The 15496-nt window shown below is 51.4% G+C and overlaps 1 protein-coding gene across 1 annotated transcript; it reads right to left on the minus strand.

Moving 5' to 3' along the window:
- Positions 1 to 1807: 1807 nt before the first annotated feature.
- FOXI3 (forkhead box I3) lies at positions 1808 to 5377 on the minus strand. Its single transcript, XM_051798114.1, has 2 exons — positions 4498 to 5377; positions 1808 to 3286 (listed from the first exon to the last, which is right to left on the minus strand). Exons 1-2 carry the CDS (start codon positions 5195 to 5197, stop codon positions 2697 to 2699), a joined length of 1290 nt encoding a protein of 429 aa, XP_051654074.1. The 5' UTR covers positions 5198 to 5377; the 3' UTR covers positions 1808 to 2696.
- Between the last annotated feature and the right edge of the window lie 10119 nt (positions 5378 to 15496).

Below are 15496 nucleotides of genomic sequence, written 5' to 3' on the forward strand. Positions count from 1 at the left end.
GGAGTGGGATTTGGTGCTAATGGCTGGACAGGTGCACTGGAGCCAGTCAGACTTGACAAAACCTCCCTGGAGCCCACCACCATCCCTCAGGAGTGAGGCTGGAGCACTGTGGTGGGTGAATCCTTCCCTGACTCTGCTCTGGCAGGTTCTGGCTATGCCACCACCAACCGATGTGGCACAAGGTCCTTTGAGCCACAGGATATTTTCTGAGAACATACTGCCAGGTGTAGGTCACAGAGCAACACAAATCTGCCAGATTTGAGATCCTCAGGAGCAAACATTTATGGATAATGCCTGCAGAAACATACAGCTGATGGAAGTGGCAAAGAGTAAATGCCGAAACAAATCTGGGTAGAAGAACACGAGCTGGACACACGTGAGTGTCCCATGTTGGTCCAGTGCTTGGTAAGGTCTGACAGCAGGCTGGCAGACTGGGGAAGGGGTGCAATGGTCACTTAGACATGTGAGTATGCAGTTCCTGGGCTTACTTAATGACTGGCTCTATATCTTTTGGAGGCGTAGGGAATCCCTCCACCGCTTTTAGGTCAAACTCAGCAGTCCAAAATCCAAATAAAGCTATTCCACACCTGGTGGGATTGAACTCCAGCAGAACAAGACTGACCACCTTGTCTTTTTTCCTAGTGGTAATCTGCCCTTTCCCTCCCATTACCACTACCACTGCATCACCTGAGACAAAATTAAAATCAAGAGGAATTATCCCTAAAGCCAGGAAGATGGTATCTGTGCTGGGAAGGTGTGAGGGAGGGGGGGATGAGGCAGGAGTTGCCACCCGCCCACTGGTCTCAGCGATTGCACAAGTGGCGGTTGGCCAGTGCTGGGGCAAGTACTTGGTCCCAGTGCTGGGGCAAGTACTTGGTCCCAATCCCAAACACATGGAAGTCATCTGATGTTTCGTCATGGCTTCATTATGAAGAGCTGGTCTTGCATCACTGCCCTGTACGTTATGCAGGTAGCCAGTGAAGAGGTGCTGCCAACTGTTTTGTTTTCTAAATAGCCTGCAGGGATGGCCTTACATCACGGGCAGATGCTTGAATGTTAAACAGCTGCAATTTCATGCTTAACTTCATTATTGATGCTGCATTCCTCATGAAGACACTTATATTTATGCTCTAACCACACACAGCTCCCAACAAACAGCTTATGCAAAATGGCAAGAATTAGGGGTTGATTGTTCAGCATAATGGCTGCTTGAGGATGGATTCTCCTTTCCCAGCAGCAGGAAATCAGGAAGGCTTCTCTGAAGTGCTGCCTGGCCCACTAGCTGACTGGTCCCACCTCCTGACTAGCCCACAGTGTAAGCAGGTGCAATCCCATTAGAGAGAAACTAATTTGCAAAAACGGATCAAGCCAACAGCCAAGCTCAGACCTTGTACCTCCTGCTAGCTGGCACCGCGCTGGAACCAGCCCCGCTGCTTTTACTTTTGCAAGCTTTTATTTTTTTTACTAAAACCAGGCTGAAAAAGGACAGTTGCAATTCAGAACGTTGACAAAAACAAACAAACAAAAAATCCAAGAGTGCCCACTCTGCACAGAGAGATTCCAAGAGGCTGCAAAACAGCTAAGATGTGTCTCCTGATCTGATATCCCAGATCAGATGTTTTTCTGTTTTGCTGCACAGATGAAACTGTTCATAAATCTTTGCACCTTTTATCCCAAACCACGTGAAAGAAAAACCTGTCTCCCACAGTTTTAAAATACTTCAAACACACTGAGGAACAACCAGGCCAATATCTAACAATTGTTAACATTTTATTCCCAATAGCTGTTCAGCCTGAAAAGTTTCATTAATACACTAACGAACAAAAACAAAACCAACAAAAAATTCAAAACAAATAAAACAACAAAAAAAGAAGGGGAAACGAAGTAAAATAAACTTTAACAAAGTTTAAAACACATTATAAATAAGTACAGCTCCAGAGCATAATTTACAAATATAAAACCACATAGAAACGTATGTACAGAAGAGTTACATTACGTACAAATATGTATAAAAATAGCCCAGTGTTTATTCTTGTGCTAAAGCTGCATGGCTAGAGTTATCTTTGGTACTAAGCTCAAGGAAAAGGGTTGTTTTACAAGACACGGCCCCGCTGTACAATATGCCATGCACAGGAAGACCCTCTGTGAGTCTGAGAAGGTTTTGGGTGGGTTGTTTACCCAGAGTATCCCCCTGTGCATTGCATATTGCAGGAGCAGGGCAGAAGCAAGGGCTTACAGAGGCAATTGCTGGCAGAAGAGTTTTTTTAATACATTGTACAAGGCACTTCATAAGAAATCTCTTCATTTTCTTTTTCCTGTTCTCTTCTAAGACTCGCTGGATGTCTACACTTGGCTCTTGCCAATACCACTTTATGGTTATAGTTTTTAAACTTCTGGTTCTACATTCAGGATTAGAAACCTCTGAAAACATTAATTCAGTCCACGCCTGTAGAATTTAGATGGCAAACCACCTAAACCACCTAACATTTTCCAGGATGGGGAAAAGACTTTGCATCTGCCTTCTGCTGGTGTTTAAGGGGTGTTCTTGTTCTGAAAGGTGAGAAGATCCGTCTTCCTGGGAGAACTCCTGGGAAGTGTCCACATTGAAATGCTGTTTGCAATAAGCATATGGTCCTCTGTGCTGCCAGGTACACCTGCAACTCCCATTCCCTTTGCAGCCCGACGGCCCCAGGACCCTACACCTCGGTTCCATCCCGGGTGTAGATGAGGCTGTTCACCGTGAAGTTGTAGTAGTGGTTGTACTGGGCTCCCTGGCTGCTGCTGCTGGGATGGAAGGAGCTGTAGTAGGCGGGGGAAGGTCCCGCAACCCGCTGCAGCTGGTCTGGTGAAGGCACCTCCTGAGAAGAGCTGCTGGAAGGGGTGAAAGTGCCACTGCTCAGCTGTCCAGCAGAGAAGTTCCTGTGATGCAGGTCACTGCTGAGACCCCCCGTCAGCCGGCTGCCCCCGCTGCTCAGGGAGCTCATGCCACTGAAGAAGGTGCTGAGGCAGCTGGGGGTGGATGAAATGATACCGGAGGGAGAGGAGCTTTTTGGATGGTCCCTGGCAGAAGGTGAGGGGTCCAGCTCCGGGGGTGGGCTGTTTCCACATGGTTTGCCCGTGGCTGGGATGGGTCGCTCTTCCTCGGCCTTCAGGCCCCCCAGAGAGGAGGCCGCGGATGCGGTGGCGGGGGCGTTGGGCTCAGAGCGCCGCTTGCGCTTGCGACGGAAGTTCCCGTTGTCAAACATCTTCTCACAGTTGGGATCTAAGGTCCAGTAGTTTCCCTTCCCTGGTGGAAAACAGGAGACACAAGAGAGAAAGTCAGCTTCTGTGACAGCGAACCCCACTGCTGACAGATAAGCAGCACCCATGTCTTGTCTGACTGGCACAGACCCCACATCTCTCTCTCCTACACCTGTTTCTCCTCTCTGTTGTCCCTCCAGTGTATGGATCCAAAACCTGTTTCCAGGACATCACCACCTCCATCCCTCCAATGCTCAAGTGAACCTTAAGGTCATATGGAGGAGGAGAACCCATCACAGAGCATAAACCTCCGGGGAGAATCTGTACCTCTACCTCAGACTTAGCTAAAGAAAGCAAGAAGTGGGGCTCCCCTTGCTCTGGCTGCCTCACAGAAGCTGGGGCACTTGCTGCCATCTCAGCACTGACTGACAAGGCAGTGTCCCTGCCATGGCTTTTCTCAGAAAGGCTGATGGAAAGCCGGGTTGACACACTCCGGCACTCCGAGAGGACAGCAGGACAGCAGCACTGAGCTGTGGGGGTCGCAGACAAGCCGCCCCACGCACAAGACTTGGTGCGAGGTGCTGTGGTGGCATCAGCTGTCCCCACGCGCCTCCTGCCCACGGCCAGGATGGGCGCAATGACCCCACAAGGTCCCGAGCGGGTCCCGCCCGGCCCGTCCCCGCCCCGCCGGGACGGACCAGCGCTGCCCGGGCGCGCCCCCGCCCACTCCCGGGCACCGGCTGTGCCCCGGGGCCGGGCTGGACAGCGGCGGGCAGGGAGGGGAGCCGTGAATCACGGCCCAAGGAGCCGGGCCTTGCACAACCCGGGCTGCTCGGGGAGGGGGCGAGGGCTGCGGCCAGCCGGCCCCCGCCTACACCTCCCGCGGGGCAGCGCCGGGCCAGGCTGGGGCGAAGGGGGACGGTCACCTCACAGCGCCCGGGTGAGGGGACGGGGGAGCCCGATCTCCTCCTTGGCGCTCCCGAGGATACGAGGGAACGCAGTCTCATCGCAGCGCCGAGCGCGGGCTCCTCAAAGTGCCCGACGAGAGGGGATGGAGGAGCGCGGTCTCCTCTCAGCACCGGCCCCGGGGGGACGGGGGAACGCGATCTCCTCACTGCGCCCGACTAGCGGGGACAAGGGACCCCCCCCGGCCACGGGGACCACTGCCACCCCCTCTGTTCACGGTGGTGCCAGCGGCTCCTCCGCTCCCTGCCCCCGCTGCCCCCGCCAGCCCTCCCGTCCGGCGCGGGACCTCACCGGGGTCGTCCTCGTCGCGGGGCACCTTTCGGAAGCAGTCGTTGAGGCTGAGGTTGTGGCGGATGCTGTTCTGCCACCCGGCCTTGCTGCGCTTGTAGAAGGGGAAGTTCTCGGCCACGTACTGGTAGATGTGGCTGAGGGTGAGCTTCCTCTCGGGCGCGCTCTGGATGGCCATGGCGATCAGCGCCGAGTACGAGTAGGGCGGCCGCACCAGCTTCAGCAGCTCCTCCTGGCTGGCCAGGCTCAGCCAGCTCAGCTCCGCGCCGCCCGTCGAAGGCGACCCTGGGGCCGGGGGCGAGCCCACGAGCTGCCCGCCCCGGGAGCAGCCGTACGAGGCGGGCGGCAGGAAGGGTGCGGCGGCGGCGGCGGCGGCGCCGGGCGGGCCCTGCAGGTAAGGCGCGGGGCTGTTCATGCCCCACAGGTACCCGGCGTTGGCGGGCGCCCCGTAGTCCCCCAGCGCGTACCCGCCCGCCCGCTGCCCCGACGAGGCGGCGGCGGCGGCAGCGGCGGCGGCGGCCGCGGCGGCGGCAGCGGCGGCGCCGGGCGGGTGCAGGCTGGGCTGGGGGTAGACGCTGAAGTTCTCGCTGCAGTACACCGCCATGTCGGGGGCTTCCTGCGCGCTGCGGGGCTGCGGGGGCGCGGGGGCGGCCGCCGGCGCCGAGGCTCTGGGCTGCGCCTGCTGCAACTCACCGGCGCTCATAATCCCTGGCCATGCAGGGCGGCCGGCGCTCCCCCCCACGGCTCCCGTCCTTCTCCCGGCGACAACCCCCCGCCCCGCGGCCCCGGTGGCCCCAGACCAAAAAACTCCCGGGGGGCTGCCGCGCGGCGCCCTTATAGGCGCTGCCGTGCGCCCGGACTCCCCGCCCGGGGACGGGGCCGGGGCTGGGCGGGCGGGCGGCGGCGCGCAGGGAGCAGCCAGTAGCGCTGCTTGGCGGCGGGGAGGGGGGCGGAGGGGGGCAAGGCCGGGCCCCGAGAGCCGCGATGGGGGAGGGACCGGCGGGGGAGCTGCGGGAGGCGCCAGGGATTTGGCTCCCGGCAGCGCGGGGGCAGCATCCCCGAGCCGGACCCACCCCCCGGGCTGTGCCAGTCCCTCCACTCGCTCCAAGTCCTGGGGGTTTCTCCGCTCTGCCCGGCCGACCCCCGCCTCTTCCGGCCCCTTCCCGGGGCTCTACGAGTTGCCCCGGCGCTCAGGGATGCGATCCCCCTTTCCCACGGATGCGATGGTCCCCGATCCCTTCGGCCCCGACGTTGAGGTCGGAGGGGAGTGAGCATCGCTGCGGTTCCCACGACGGGAGCGCGAAGGGTGAAATTCTCTTAAGTTCTGTTCCTGAGTTGTAATTTTACCGCCCGTCTCACAGAAGCTGGGACTGAGATCTCAGTTTATAAGCTTTGGATAAGGAATTGCTTTGGATAAGGAATTGCCCGAAATTAAACAAACACCACCGGCGTGTTCGCTCGCACCGCGGGCGGGACGGGCTGGCGGGCACAGGGCGAGATTTAGTGAATAAAAGTTGATTTTCGCCTTAGTGTTCCGGGGCAGCCTGAGCTAAAGCGCATCCCTTTGCAGAGAAGAAGCTCTCGGTGTTCACAACAATCCCGACACCCGGGATATACACGGGGATCAGCTCTGGCAAATCCTCTGGTCCGGAGCAAAGCACACGTGTAACAACAAAAATACTCAGCGGTGCGGGAGGATTTAGAGAGTCTTTGTCGGTCGCTTACCAGATACATGAGATGTACATCTCATCCCCGCCTCTTAAATAGGGCTGTTATTCAGTTTTCTGCTGGTAAAAATGACTGAAAATGCCCTTTCCAGGTACATATGCGAAGTGTTCTCTGCAAGCACCGGACGTCAGGATTTGAGGGGGAGAGGAGCTTTTGGGAAACGTTTTTGCGTTTTATGTCCTCGATAAAATAGTTAGAAACGCACTTGTAAATTAGTGAAGCTGAATCGGGGAAGCTTTCCCAGGCTGCCTCCGATTCCAAATTTTCATCCCTTGTGTGATCTAAGTAGCGATATAATAGCTGAAGGATTTTCAACTCTGTATTTCGTTTTAAAACAAGTGAACAAACATTTTGGATACAGAGAATCACCTAAAAGTGACTGAGTTAAAGAATTACGATTTGGGGTTTTCTCCCTTCATCATAAGGGAGTTCGGTTTTTTTTGTTGTTACTGTCTTTTTCTTCGTGTTTTTTTTAAAATTAATTTTTATGTTTGTTTGTTTGTTTGTTTGTTTAGTGTTTTCTTTTTTTTCTTTCTTCTTTTTCTGCTGTTATTTTTTTCTGTCACTGTTGCGTTTGCTGATTTTATTTTGCATCCTTTGGGGAAAGAGCTTCCCGCTTGTATTTGGATAGCCGGAACGGCAGAAGAAAAGTTTACATTACGTTTTGTAAGGTGCCTTTTCCCCTCCCAGCTTCCTTGCCTTTGCGATTTATAACAGCTCCGCATCTCTTTAGAGCAGGGTAGCATTGGAAAATGCTGGTTTGAAACCTGACCGGACAACAGGCATCTAAACCAAGCAGTTTATTGGGAAATCACGGCTAGAAAGGACATTTAAAGGACAAGAAAGATTTTTAAAAAGCAACTTCCGTCTGTGTTTGAAGAGCTAAGCCGAAAATATTATTCTCTAAAATTGCAACAAATCTGTGTTTATCCGTTTGGTCAAAACCCCCACGATCGTCGCAGGAGGAAGAGGAGCGGTCAGTGTTACCGCCGTATCGCTCAAAATTGAGGTTTTTGCTCCAGGGACTTGATGTTTTCGGGCAAGGGCAGAGCCATCTAGAGGAATAGCCCGGCTATGGCGAGGCAGGGAAGGCAGTTCCCCTCACAGGCATGGTGTGCTGCCTTCGAGTTTTCCTTAGCTAATTTCTCTGCTTCCAACAAAGGAAACGGGTGAGAAAAATAATGCTGAATTAGCTCTAATAAAAGTACGTGTCCTCAGAAAACTCCAGCTTGCTTTACCAAATAGTAAGGAATGTGAAACAAAAATAGCTTCAGAAAGGTTATTACATAGCTGGGATGGCACGAATATGCAAACCAACACTTAATTTAAGGAGCGGAGAGAATAAAGCTTTGATGGTGTGACGGCTGTAAAAACATTTAATTTTCTTAATGCATTTATCCTGCAAGTAGCGTGCAGTGTTGCCTCGAAACATCGTCAGCTCTCAGTACAGACCTGTTGCTGTTCCCTTCTGCCAAGGCACGAGGAGAGCATGAAGAGATCCAGCACCCTGCCCCTCTGCTTTCTAAATGCTGCTTTTTTTTCCAGAGAGCTCTGGGAGACGTTTGCCTTGCAGAAATGCACCGGGTAGCTGGCAAAAGATGCTGAAACACTGAACTGAAATCAGTTTCAAGGTAAGAGTCCGAGGCTACTGCCCATCACTGGGAGCAGGCTTGGGGCTGGGTTTTGGCAAAGCTGTGACATGACTCTGTTATTACTGAGTGCTGGGGACATTTATTAGTGTTGGCACTGAGTGTGGGGCAGGGAGGTCTGCTGGGTAGGGGACCCCATGGCACCTCGGTGTCGGGCTGAGCCATAGCCCCAGCCAGCTGCAATTAAGTGCAAACCTCTCCAGCCTGCTGCCTTGGAAAGTGTTTCAAGACTTCCCAAGGAATAATGCCTCAGGAGAGCAAAGTCCTCCCCATCCTTGCCTTGTGCTTTCCACACTGTTCACTTTTGTGTTGCGCTTGTCCTTGTCGTGTGTGACAAGCGCTTTTCCCCCTGCTAGGAAGACACTGTGTTTGCCTCTAAGGCCCAGCTCCTCTGAACATGTAGGTACAGGCTTAACTTTCCTGTTGTGAATCTCAGGCGTGTGCAGCTGAACACAGAAACCTGAAAGTGCTTCAGACCTGAGCACCCAGCTTTGCAGCAGGAACCGATACCTGCACCCACCTGGGTCTCTCTCCATTTCTCGAGGATGCTGAGGTCCTGGCACAAGGTATGTGTTGGAGGATCAGGACATACTAGCCATATTGGCTGATATTGCCATTATTGGGAGGATAGAGAAACCAGGATCCCTTCAATGACTCTGAATTGCTGCAGTGAAGCAGGAACCACAGGTTTGTTTTGTTTTGGCTGCGCTGGCAATATAAGTCTCACTTTTTCCCCAGGGCTGGCAAGAAGCAAGGCAGCAACTCTATGGCCCACATACAACGTGCACATGAAGCATTTGTTTATATCTTTCTCCAAAGTAGTCAATGAAATTGGGATTGAGTTCTTGATCCTCAGGGACAAAATGGGAAAATTATCTTTTCTTTTGCAGTGGTTCAGTACTATGGCTCCACCCTCAAGAACAGTAAGGAATTGACTAAGAACATCTCAAATTAAATTTAAGATCTGGTATCACTCCCTTACTTACAGCCAAGCATATTCCTCCCTATACCGAGTACTTCACACCTATTAATGTGCTATAAGAATGTCTCTTTTTTTCCATCAACCTCTGATTTGTCCTGCAAATGGCTAACAGAGAATATCTGATGGTGTGCAACAGAGGTTTCACTGCCATGCATTTGGGAAGGGTGTTCTGTGTATGTGTATACAGGTTGAAGTAATTTTTATCCCTTACCTAAGGAGAATAATGTATATTCCTCCCTCCCTGTATCTAGTCATCTATTGGACCGAAGTTCTGGCGATTAAATTTTGCCAACTTACCTTACGATAAGATCAGAGGTTTCCAAATCTTTCTTGATTTTTCAGACCCTACAACATTTCCTGGGGAGGTGTCCTCATTCCACGATGTTCAGGCTACCGACAACAGGCTTGGTTTGGTTTCGTTTCGAGTTCATGGTCTCTGTAAAACACTGCAGGCTGCAGACTGAGGGTTAGGGTTTTGGGATAGCACATATTTTCTCACTGTGTTTATGTGCTGCTGAGTGTGATGGAGCTCCTGGACCTGGCCACAAGGCAAGAAATAAATCACAGTTCATCCCAAACCAAAGTTGCTCCAGCTCTTTAGGCTGCTGGGAGCGAACACCATCGCTGAAAGAAGCTGTTCTGTGTCCACTCCTCGCTGCTCTTTATGGCTTCTGTGCTCACACAAGTGTTTCTGTCGCTGTAGACTGGGCCACTAATCCAGCTTGAGAGGAAAACCCTCTTCCCAATCCTATTTTAAAATTTTTTTCCCCTTTTTTACCCCCTCAGGTTAGTTTTAGCCTGGGCCTGCCTAGTCCCTTCCTGAGTGAGAGCTTGTTAGTGACTGATTAGCCGAAGTTTTGATAAAAGCTTCATTGTTTGTAACCTCTGTAAGTTACTCGGAGCTGTGCTCCTAATAAAAGTGGGATTAAATAGACACCTTGGGAGTGAGACAGTTGCAAGTGGAAATTTCAGAGTTTTGAGGGACAGAGGGATGTGGCCAAGCTTCAGTAACTCTGTGTATCAGAAGTGATTTTACCAAAACTGGAAAAAAGCCTGACTTTTGTGTTTTGGGGGAAAAAGGAGCCTGGTGGGAGACAGAAGGAAATCAGCTGTTAGCGGGTGGATTAAGCACATGCTCCAGGGCTTTGGTAAGGGTTTGCAGAAGCTCTCAGTGCCCTGCATTCCTCTATCCTCTCCTCGGTCTTAAAATTCATATAAAGTATTTTAAAATCCCCACTCTGATCCTGTGAATTTAATCTTTCCTCATTTTATTTTTGCAACAGTAAAAAAGTCCATCTGGCAAGGAGGTGTGCCTGGCTTGGTACTATTGGATGGTAACTTATCTGGGGGGAGTGTTAAGCAAGGGGCTTCTTCCCTCTTGCTTAAAGGAAGAAGCTGATCTGGGTTGAAATAAATCACCACCTTGCTTTTTACATGTTTTTGATGTGTAATAGGATATTTCAAATGGAACTTGGTGCTCTGGGCTGGTTGCCCTATAATGGTTACTCCTACAGGAGAAGGTAAAGGCCAATATCTTTTGGTCTCAGTTCGTCCAAATGAGCCAACTATGCCCTGGAATGAATAATGGAAACAGAAAAACATAAATTTATGGTCAGCTAAGGAAAAAATAATTGGAACTATTAGTAGATAAAGGCAGTAGCTGTCATCACCACAACCACAAGGAAACGGAGGAGTATTAAATTAGTATGTCTTTTCCATGTTTGTCGGGGGGAGACAAATCAGATAGTGTATTACTATCAGGTACTGGTGGAAGAGCATTTTGGGCTTGTCCTAGTTAGGACAGCTGAGATCAGTTCATCATGGTGGGTGTAACCCAAAACTGTATTCTATAGCCTTCCATGTCATTTCCCAGAAACTAGACTATTGTTGTCAATAGACTATTCGCACCCTCTGCCCATAGAGCATGGTGGGTGTAACCCAAAACTGTATTCTATAGCCTTCCATGTCATTTCCCAGAAACTAGACTATTGTTGTCAATAGACTATTCGCACCCTCTGCCCATAGAGCCTGACTCCTCAGGCTATAAACTAGGTGTTAAGAGGCCTGTGAGATAGAAGGATGTTTCTGTCCTCACACCCTTTGTGAACTCCCCGCCCTGAGGAGAGTACCAAGCATTCCTGCCTGAACTGGAGGATATATAATCTTGGAGTTTTGGAACATTTTTCAACCCACTCGTGGGATCCAGAGGACGGCTGCATCTCATCGCTCTCAACCAGACTTAGACCACCACTGGACTGCGATCACCAGTTCTGGCCAGACTGCAGCAGCTCTCCCACCAGCAGGTTCTTCCCCTCTCCCTTTACTTTGGACTCAAACAGGGCCCAAGGAACACCACTTTGTTCAGGCCCCAGGGTACTGGGTTACACATTTGGGTTTTTGTGGGTTGAGACCAATTGTTTGTTTGTATTATTGTACTTACTGTATTATTTTAATAAATTGTTATTCTGACTTATAATCTCTCCTTTGAGTTGGGTTCATTCCCCCTGCTGGTTAACTTTTAAACCAGCACATTTTGGCGCCCAAACGTCGGGCAGAGAGAGAGAAGTCAGAATCACAATTTCATTTGAAGCATTTGTCTATTTGAATATAGAAACTCCCTGATCACCATGTTGTTTGATGCACTCACATGGATGTTGTATTTGAGCCTGTTCATATTTCCACAGATGGCGTATTATTTGCCTGTTTTGATGCTCTCTTTAAGACCAGGGAGAGGGATCCAAATTGCTTTATTAGTATATTATGTTTATGTCATTCTAACATCAGAAGCAATGAGTTTCATTGTAAATGTGTATTCAGTCCTGTTTGCCTGTCCTGGTTTGGGTTGCTACCTCTGGGGCCTCATTAAAAATCGTACCCAGCTTTTTGGGGGAACAGGGGTGGATGGTTTCCAGCCTCCCACCTCCTTCTTCCCCTTCAGACCTGCTAAAACAGTTTTTGAAAATATTGAGTTCCCTTTTGATGTTAAGGACAGCATAATGTTATTGTTAGTGTTGCTCTGTCTGCTCTGTACTGTGTACACCATGTTTAGGGTCAGAAAAGTGCCTTTTAGGGAGGTTGGTTGGACACCTGCCCTGGGAGCAGATAATGCTGAGTGGCACGGGAAGTGGGAGGACATCAGCCAGTATTTGGAAAAGTTTTCTCCTCCAATGATCTGGAAATTCACCCCTGAACAACTGCAGGATCCTGTTAGCATGATAAGACTGGTGAAGGAAAAATGCTCTGGCAGCTCCAGAGATGGCCAGCTCACAGCAACCTGCTGGGCCCTGGCCACTGCCTACCGGGCACTGCTTGACATGATACAGCACTGTCAGGGCGAGGAGAGAAGGACCAAATCCGCAGCTAACGATACGATCCTAGATGGGAGTGAAGCCAGACAGCTGGGATCCCTGTCTCGAGATGTAGTCATTGATCAGGGGATTGGAAGGAGGCAGGAAACTCTCAGCCTCTGGCGGCGACTGTTGTCCAGTGTGAGGGAGAGATACCTTTGCAAGGAGGACCTCCACGTACAGCAAGGACAGTGGAACACGATGGAACAAGGTATCCGGTGCTTAAGGGAGTTAGCTGTACTGGAGATAATCTTTTCAGAGGATGAAAGATTCCCTAAGAGTCCAGATGGCGTACAGTGCACCTCCCAAATGTGGTTAAAGTTTGCACGACTCGGGCCAGAAATGTATTCCCGCTACTTAGCAACGCTGCAATGGAGGGAGGGAGAGGACAAGGTGGGAGCATTGGTTAGCAAACTCAGGATTTATGAAGACACTGTCACCGCCCCATTACGAGCCCACGTCTCATCTGTGGAAACCAAACTGGCTGAACACGTCCGAAGCCTAGAAGAGAAAATTGAAGAGGGACACCAGAAGCTAAGAGAAGAAATTAAGGAAGGGATTTTCCATATCTCGCCAGGACGAACAAGAGTCTCTGCTATCAGGAGCCAGCGTCCCCCAGCTAAGGAGAGAAGGTACACTCCACGTAGCGATCTATGGTTTTACCTCCGTGAGCATGGAGAAGATATGAGGAAGTGGGATGGGAAACCCACCTCTTCCTTAGCAGCCCGGGTACGTGAACTGAAAAGAGGAACAAATACCATAAAGAACTCTTCAAGGGTAAACGTTGCTCCAGTCTCTCGTGGGCAAGACTCCAGACGGTACAGGAATGATGATACGTCTGATCCTCTCGAAGGGACCTCCAGGTCATACCCACAAGAAGAGCACAATGAGTACCATGACCAGGACTAGGGGTGCCCTGCCTCTAGCCAGGTAGAGGAGAGGGACAATCGAGTCTATTGGACTGTGTGGATTCGGTGGCCTGGCACATCAGAGCCACAAAGATATAAGGCTTTAGTGGACACTGGCGCACAATGTACATTAATGCCATCAAGATACGTAGGGGCAGAATCCATCTCTATTTCTGGGGTGACAGGGGGATCCCAACAGCTGACTGTACTGGAAGCTGAAGTGAGCCTGACTGGGAAGGAATGGCACAGACACCCCATCGTGACTGGTCCAGAGGCCCCGTGTATCCTTGGCATAGATTACCTGAGGAGTGGGTATTTCAAAGACCCAAAAGGACTTCGTTGGGCTTTTGGCATAGCTGCTGTGGAGACGGAGGAAATCAGACAGTTGAACACCTTGCCTGGTCTCTCAGAGGACCCCTCTGCTGTGGGACTACTGAAGGTTGAAGAACAATTGGTACCGATAGCCACAGCAACAGTGCACCGTCGGCAATACCGCACCGACCGAGACTCTGTGACCCCTATACAAAAGATGATCCGTGAACTGGAGACCCAGGGGGTGGTCAGCAAGACTCGCTCACCCTTTAATAGCCCTATATGGCCAGTGCGTAAGTCCAGCGGAGAGTGGAGGCTGACGGTGGATTACCGTGGACTCAATGAAGTCACACCACCCCTGAGTGCTGCTGTGCCGGACATGCTGGAGCTCCAGTACGAGCTGGAGTCCAAGGAAGCCAAGTGGTATGCCACCATTGACATAGCCAATGCCTTTTTCTCCATTCCTTTGGCAGCGGAGTGCAGGCCACAATTTGCTTTCACTTGGAGAGGTGTGCAGTACACCTGGAATCGACTGCCTCAGGGGTGGAAACACAGTCCCAGCATTTGCCACGGACTGATCCAGACTGCACTGGAAAAGGGTGAGGCTCCAGAGCACCTACAGTACATTGATGACATCATTGTATGGGGGAACACAGCGGGCGAAGTCTTCGAGAAAGGAGAGAAGATAATCCAGATTCTCCTAAGAGCCGGTTTTGCCATTAAACGGAGTAAGGTCAAGGGACCTGCTCAGGAAATTCAGTTCCTAGGAGTGAAGTGGCAAGATGGACGCCGTCTAATTCCAATGGAGGTGATTAACAAAATAGCAGCCATGTCCCCACCAACCAGCAAGAAGGAAACACAGGCTTTCCTAGGCGCTGTGGGCTTTTGGAGGATGCATATCCCCGAGTATAGTCAGATTGTAAGCCCTCTCTACCTTGTGACACGGAAGAAAAATGATTTCCAGTGGGGCCCCGAACAACAACAAGCCTTTGAACAAATTAAACAGGAGATTGCCCATGCGGTAGCCCTTGGGCCAGTAAGGACAGGACAGGACGTGAAGAACGTGCTCTACACCGCAGCCGGGGAGAATGGCCCTTCTTGGAGCCTCTGGCAGAAAGTGCCTGGGGAGACCCGAGGACGACCGCTGGGATTCTGGAGTCGGGGATACAAAGGATCTGAAGCCAGCTATACACCAACTGAGAAAGAGATCCTGGCTGCCTATGAAGGAGTTCGAGCTGCCTCAGAAGTAATCGGCACCGAAGCGCAGCTCCTCCTGGCACCCCGACTACCAGTGCTGGGCTGGATGTTCAAGGGAAGAGTTCCTTCCACACATCATGCCACCGATGCCACATGGAGTAAGTGGATGGCTCTGATCACGCAGCGAACCCGGATAGGGAATCCTAATCGCCCTGGGATTCTGGAAATTATCACCAATTGGCCCGAAGGTGAGAGTTTCGGACTATCCTCTGAAGAAGAGGAGGAGAAGGTGACACGTGCTGAGGAGGCCCCACCATATGACAAGCTACCAGCAGATGAAAGGCGATATGTGCTCTTCACGGATGGCTCCTGCCGCATTGTAGGGACAAACCGAAAATGGAAGGCAGCTGTATGGAGTCCCACACGGCGAGTTGCAGAAGCGACCGAAGGACAAGGTGGGTCAAGTCAGTTTGCAGAGCTTAAAGCCGTTCAGTTGGCTTTGGATATAGCTGAACGAGAGAAGTGGCCAAGACTCTATCTCTACACTGACTCATGGATGGTGGCCAATGCTCTGTGGGGATGGCTGGAAAGATGGAAAAAGGCCAACTGGCAGTGCCAAGGGAAACCCATCTGGGCGGCGGAGATGTGGCAGGACATCGCTGGCCGGGTAGAGAAGCTGAGTGTGAAGGTCCGTCACGTAGACGCTCATGTAGGCAAGAAACGGGCTAATGAGGAGCATTGTAACAACGAGCAGGCGGACCGAGCTGCCAGGATTAAAGTCTCTCAGGTAGATCTGGATTGGCAGCACAAAGGAGAATTATTTCTGGCTCGATGGGCCCATGACGCCTCCGGTCACCAGGGGAGAGATGCAACATACAG

Source organism: Manacus candei, unplaced genomic scaffold (genome assembly GCF_025592945.1).
Source record: "Manacus candei isolate 608988 ecotype Guabito, Panama unplaced genomic scaffold, ASM2559294v1 h1tg000048l, whole genome shotgun sequence".
Classification (NCBI taxonomy): Eukaryota; Metazoa; Chordata; class Aves; order Passeriformes; family Pipridae; genus Manacus; species Manacus candei.

Excerpts from the sequence above, each read along its gene's own strand:
- FOXI3 (XM_051798114.1), bottom strand. The coding sequence starts at position 5,197 with ATGAGCGCCGGTGAGTTGCAGCAGGCGCAGCCCAGAGCCTCGGCGCCG. Across the intron at positions 3,287-4,497 it reads CCGCGACGAGGACGACCCCG|GGAAGGGAAACTACTGGACC; the intron begins GTGAGGTCCCGC and ends GTTTTCCACCAG.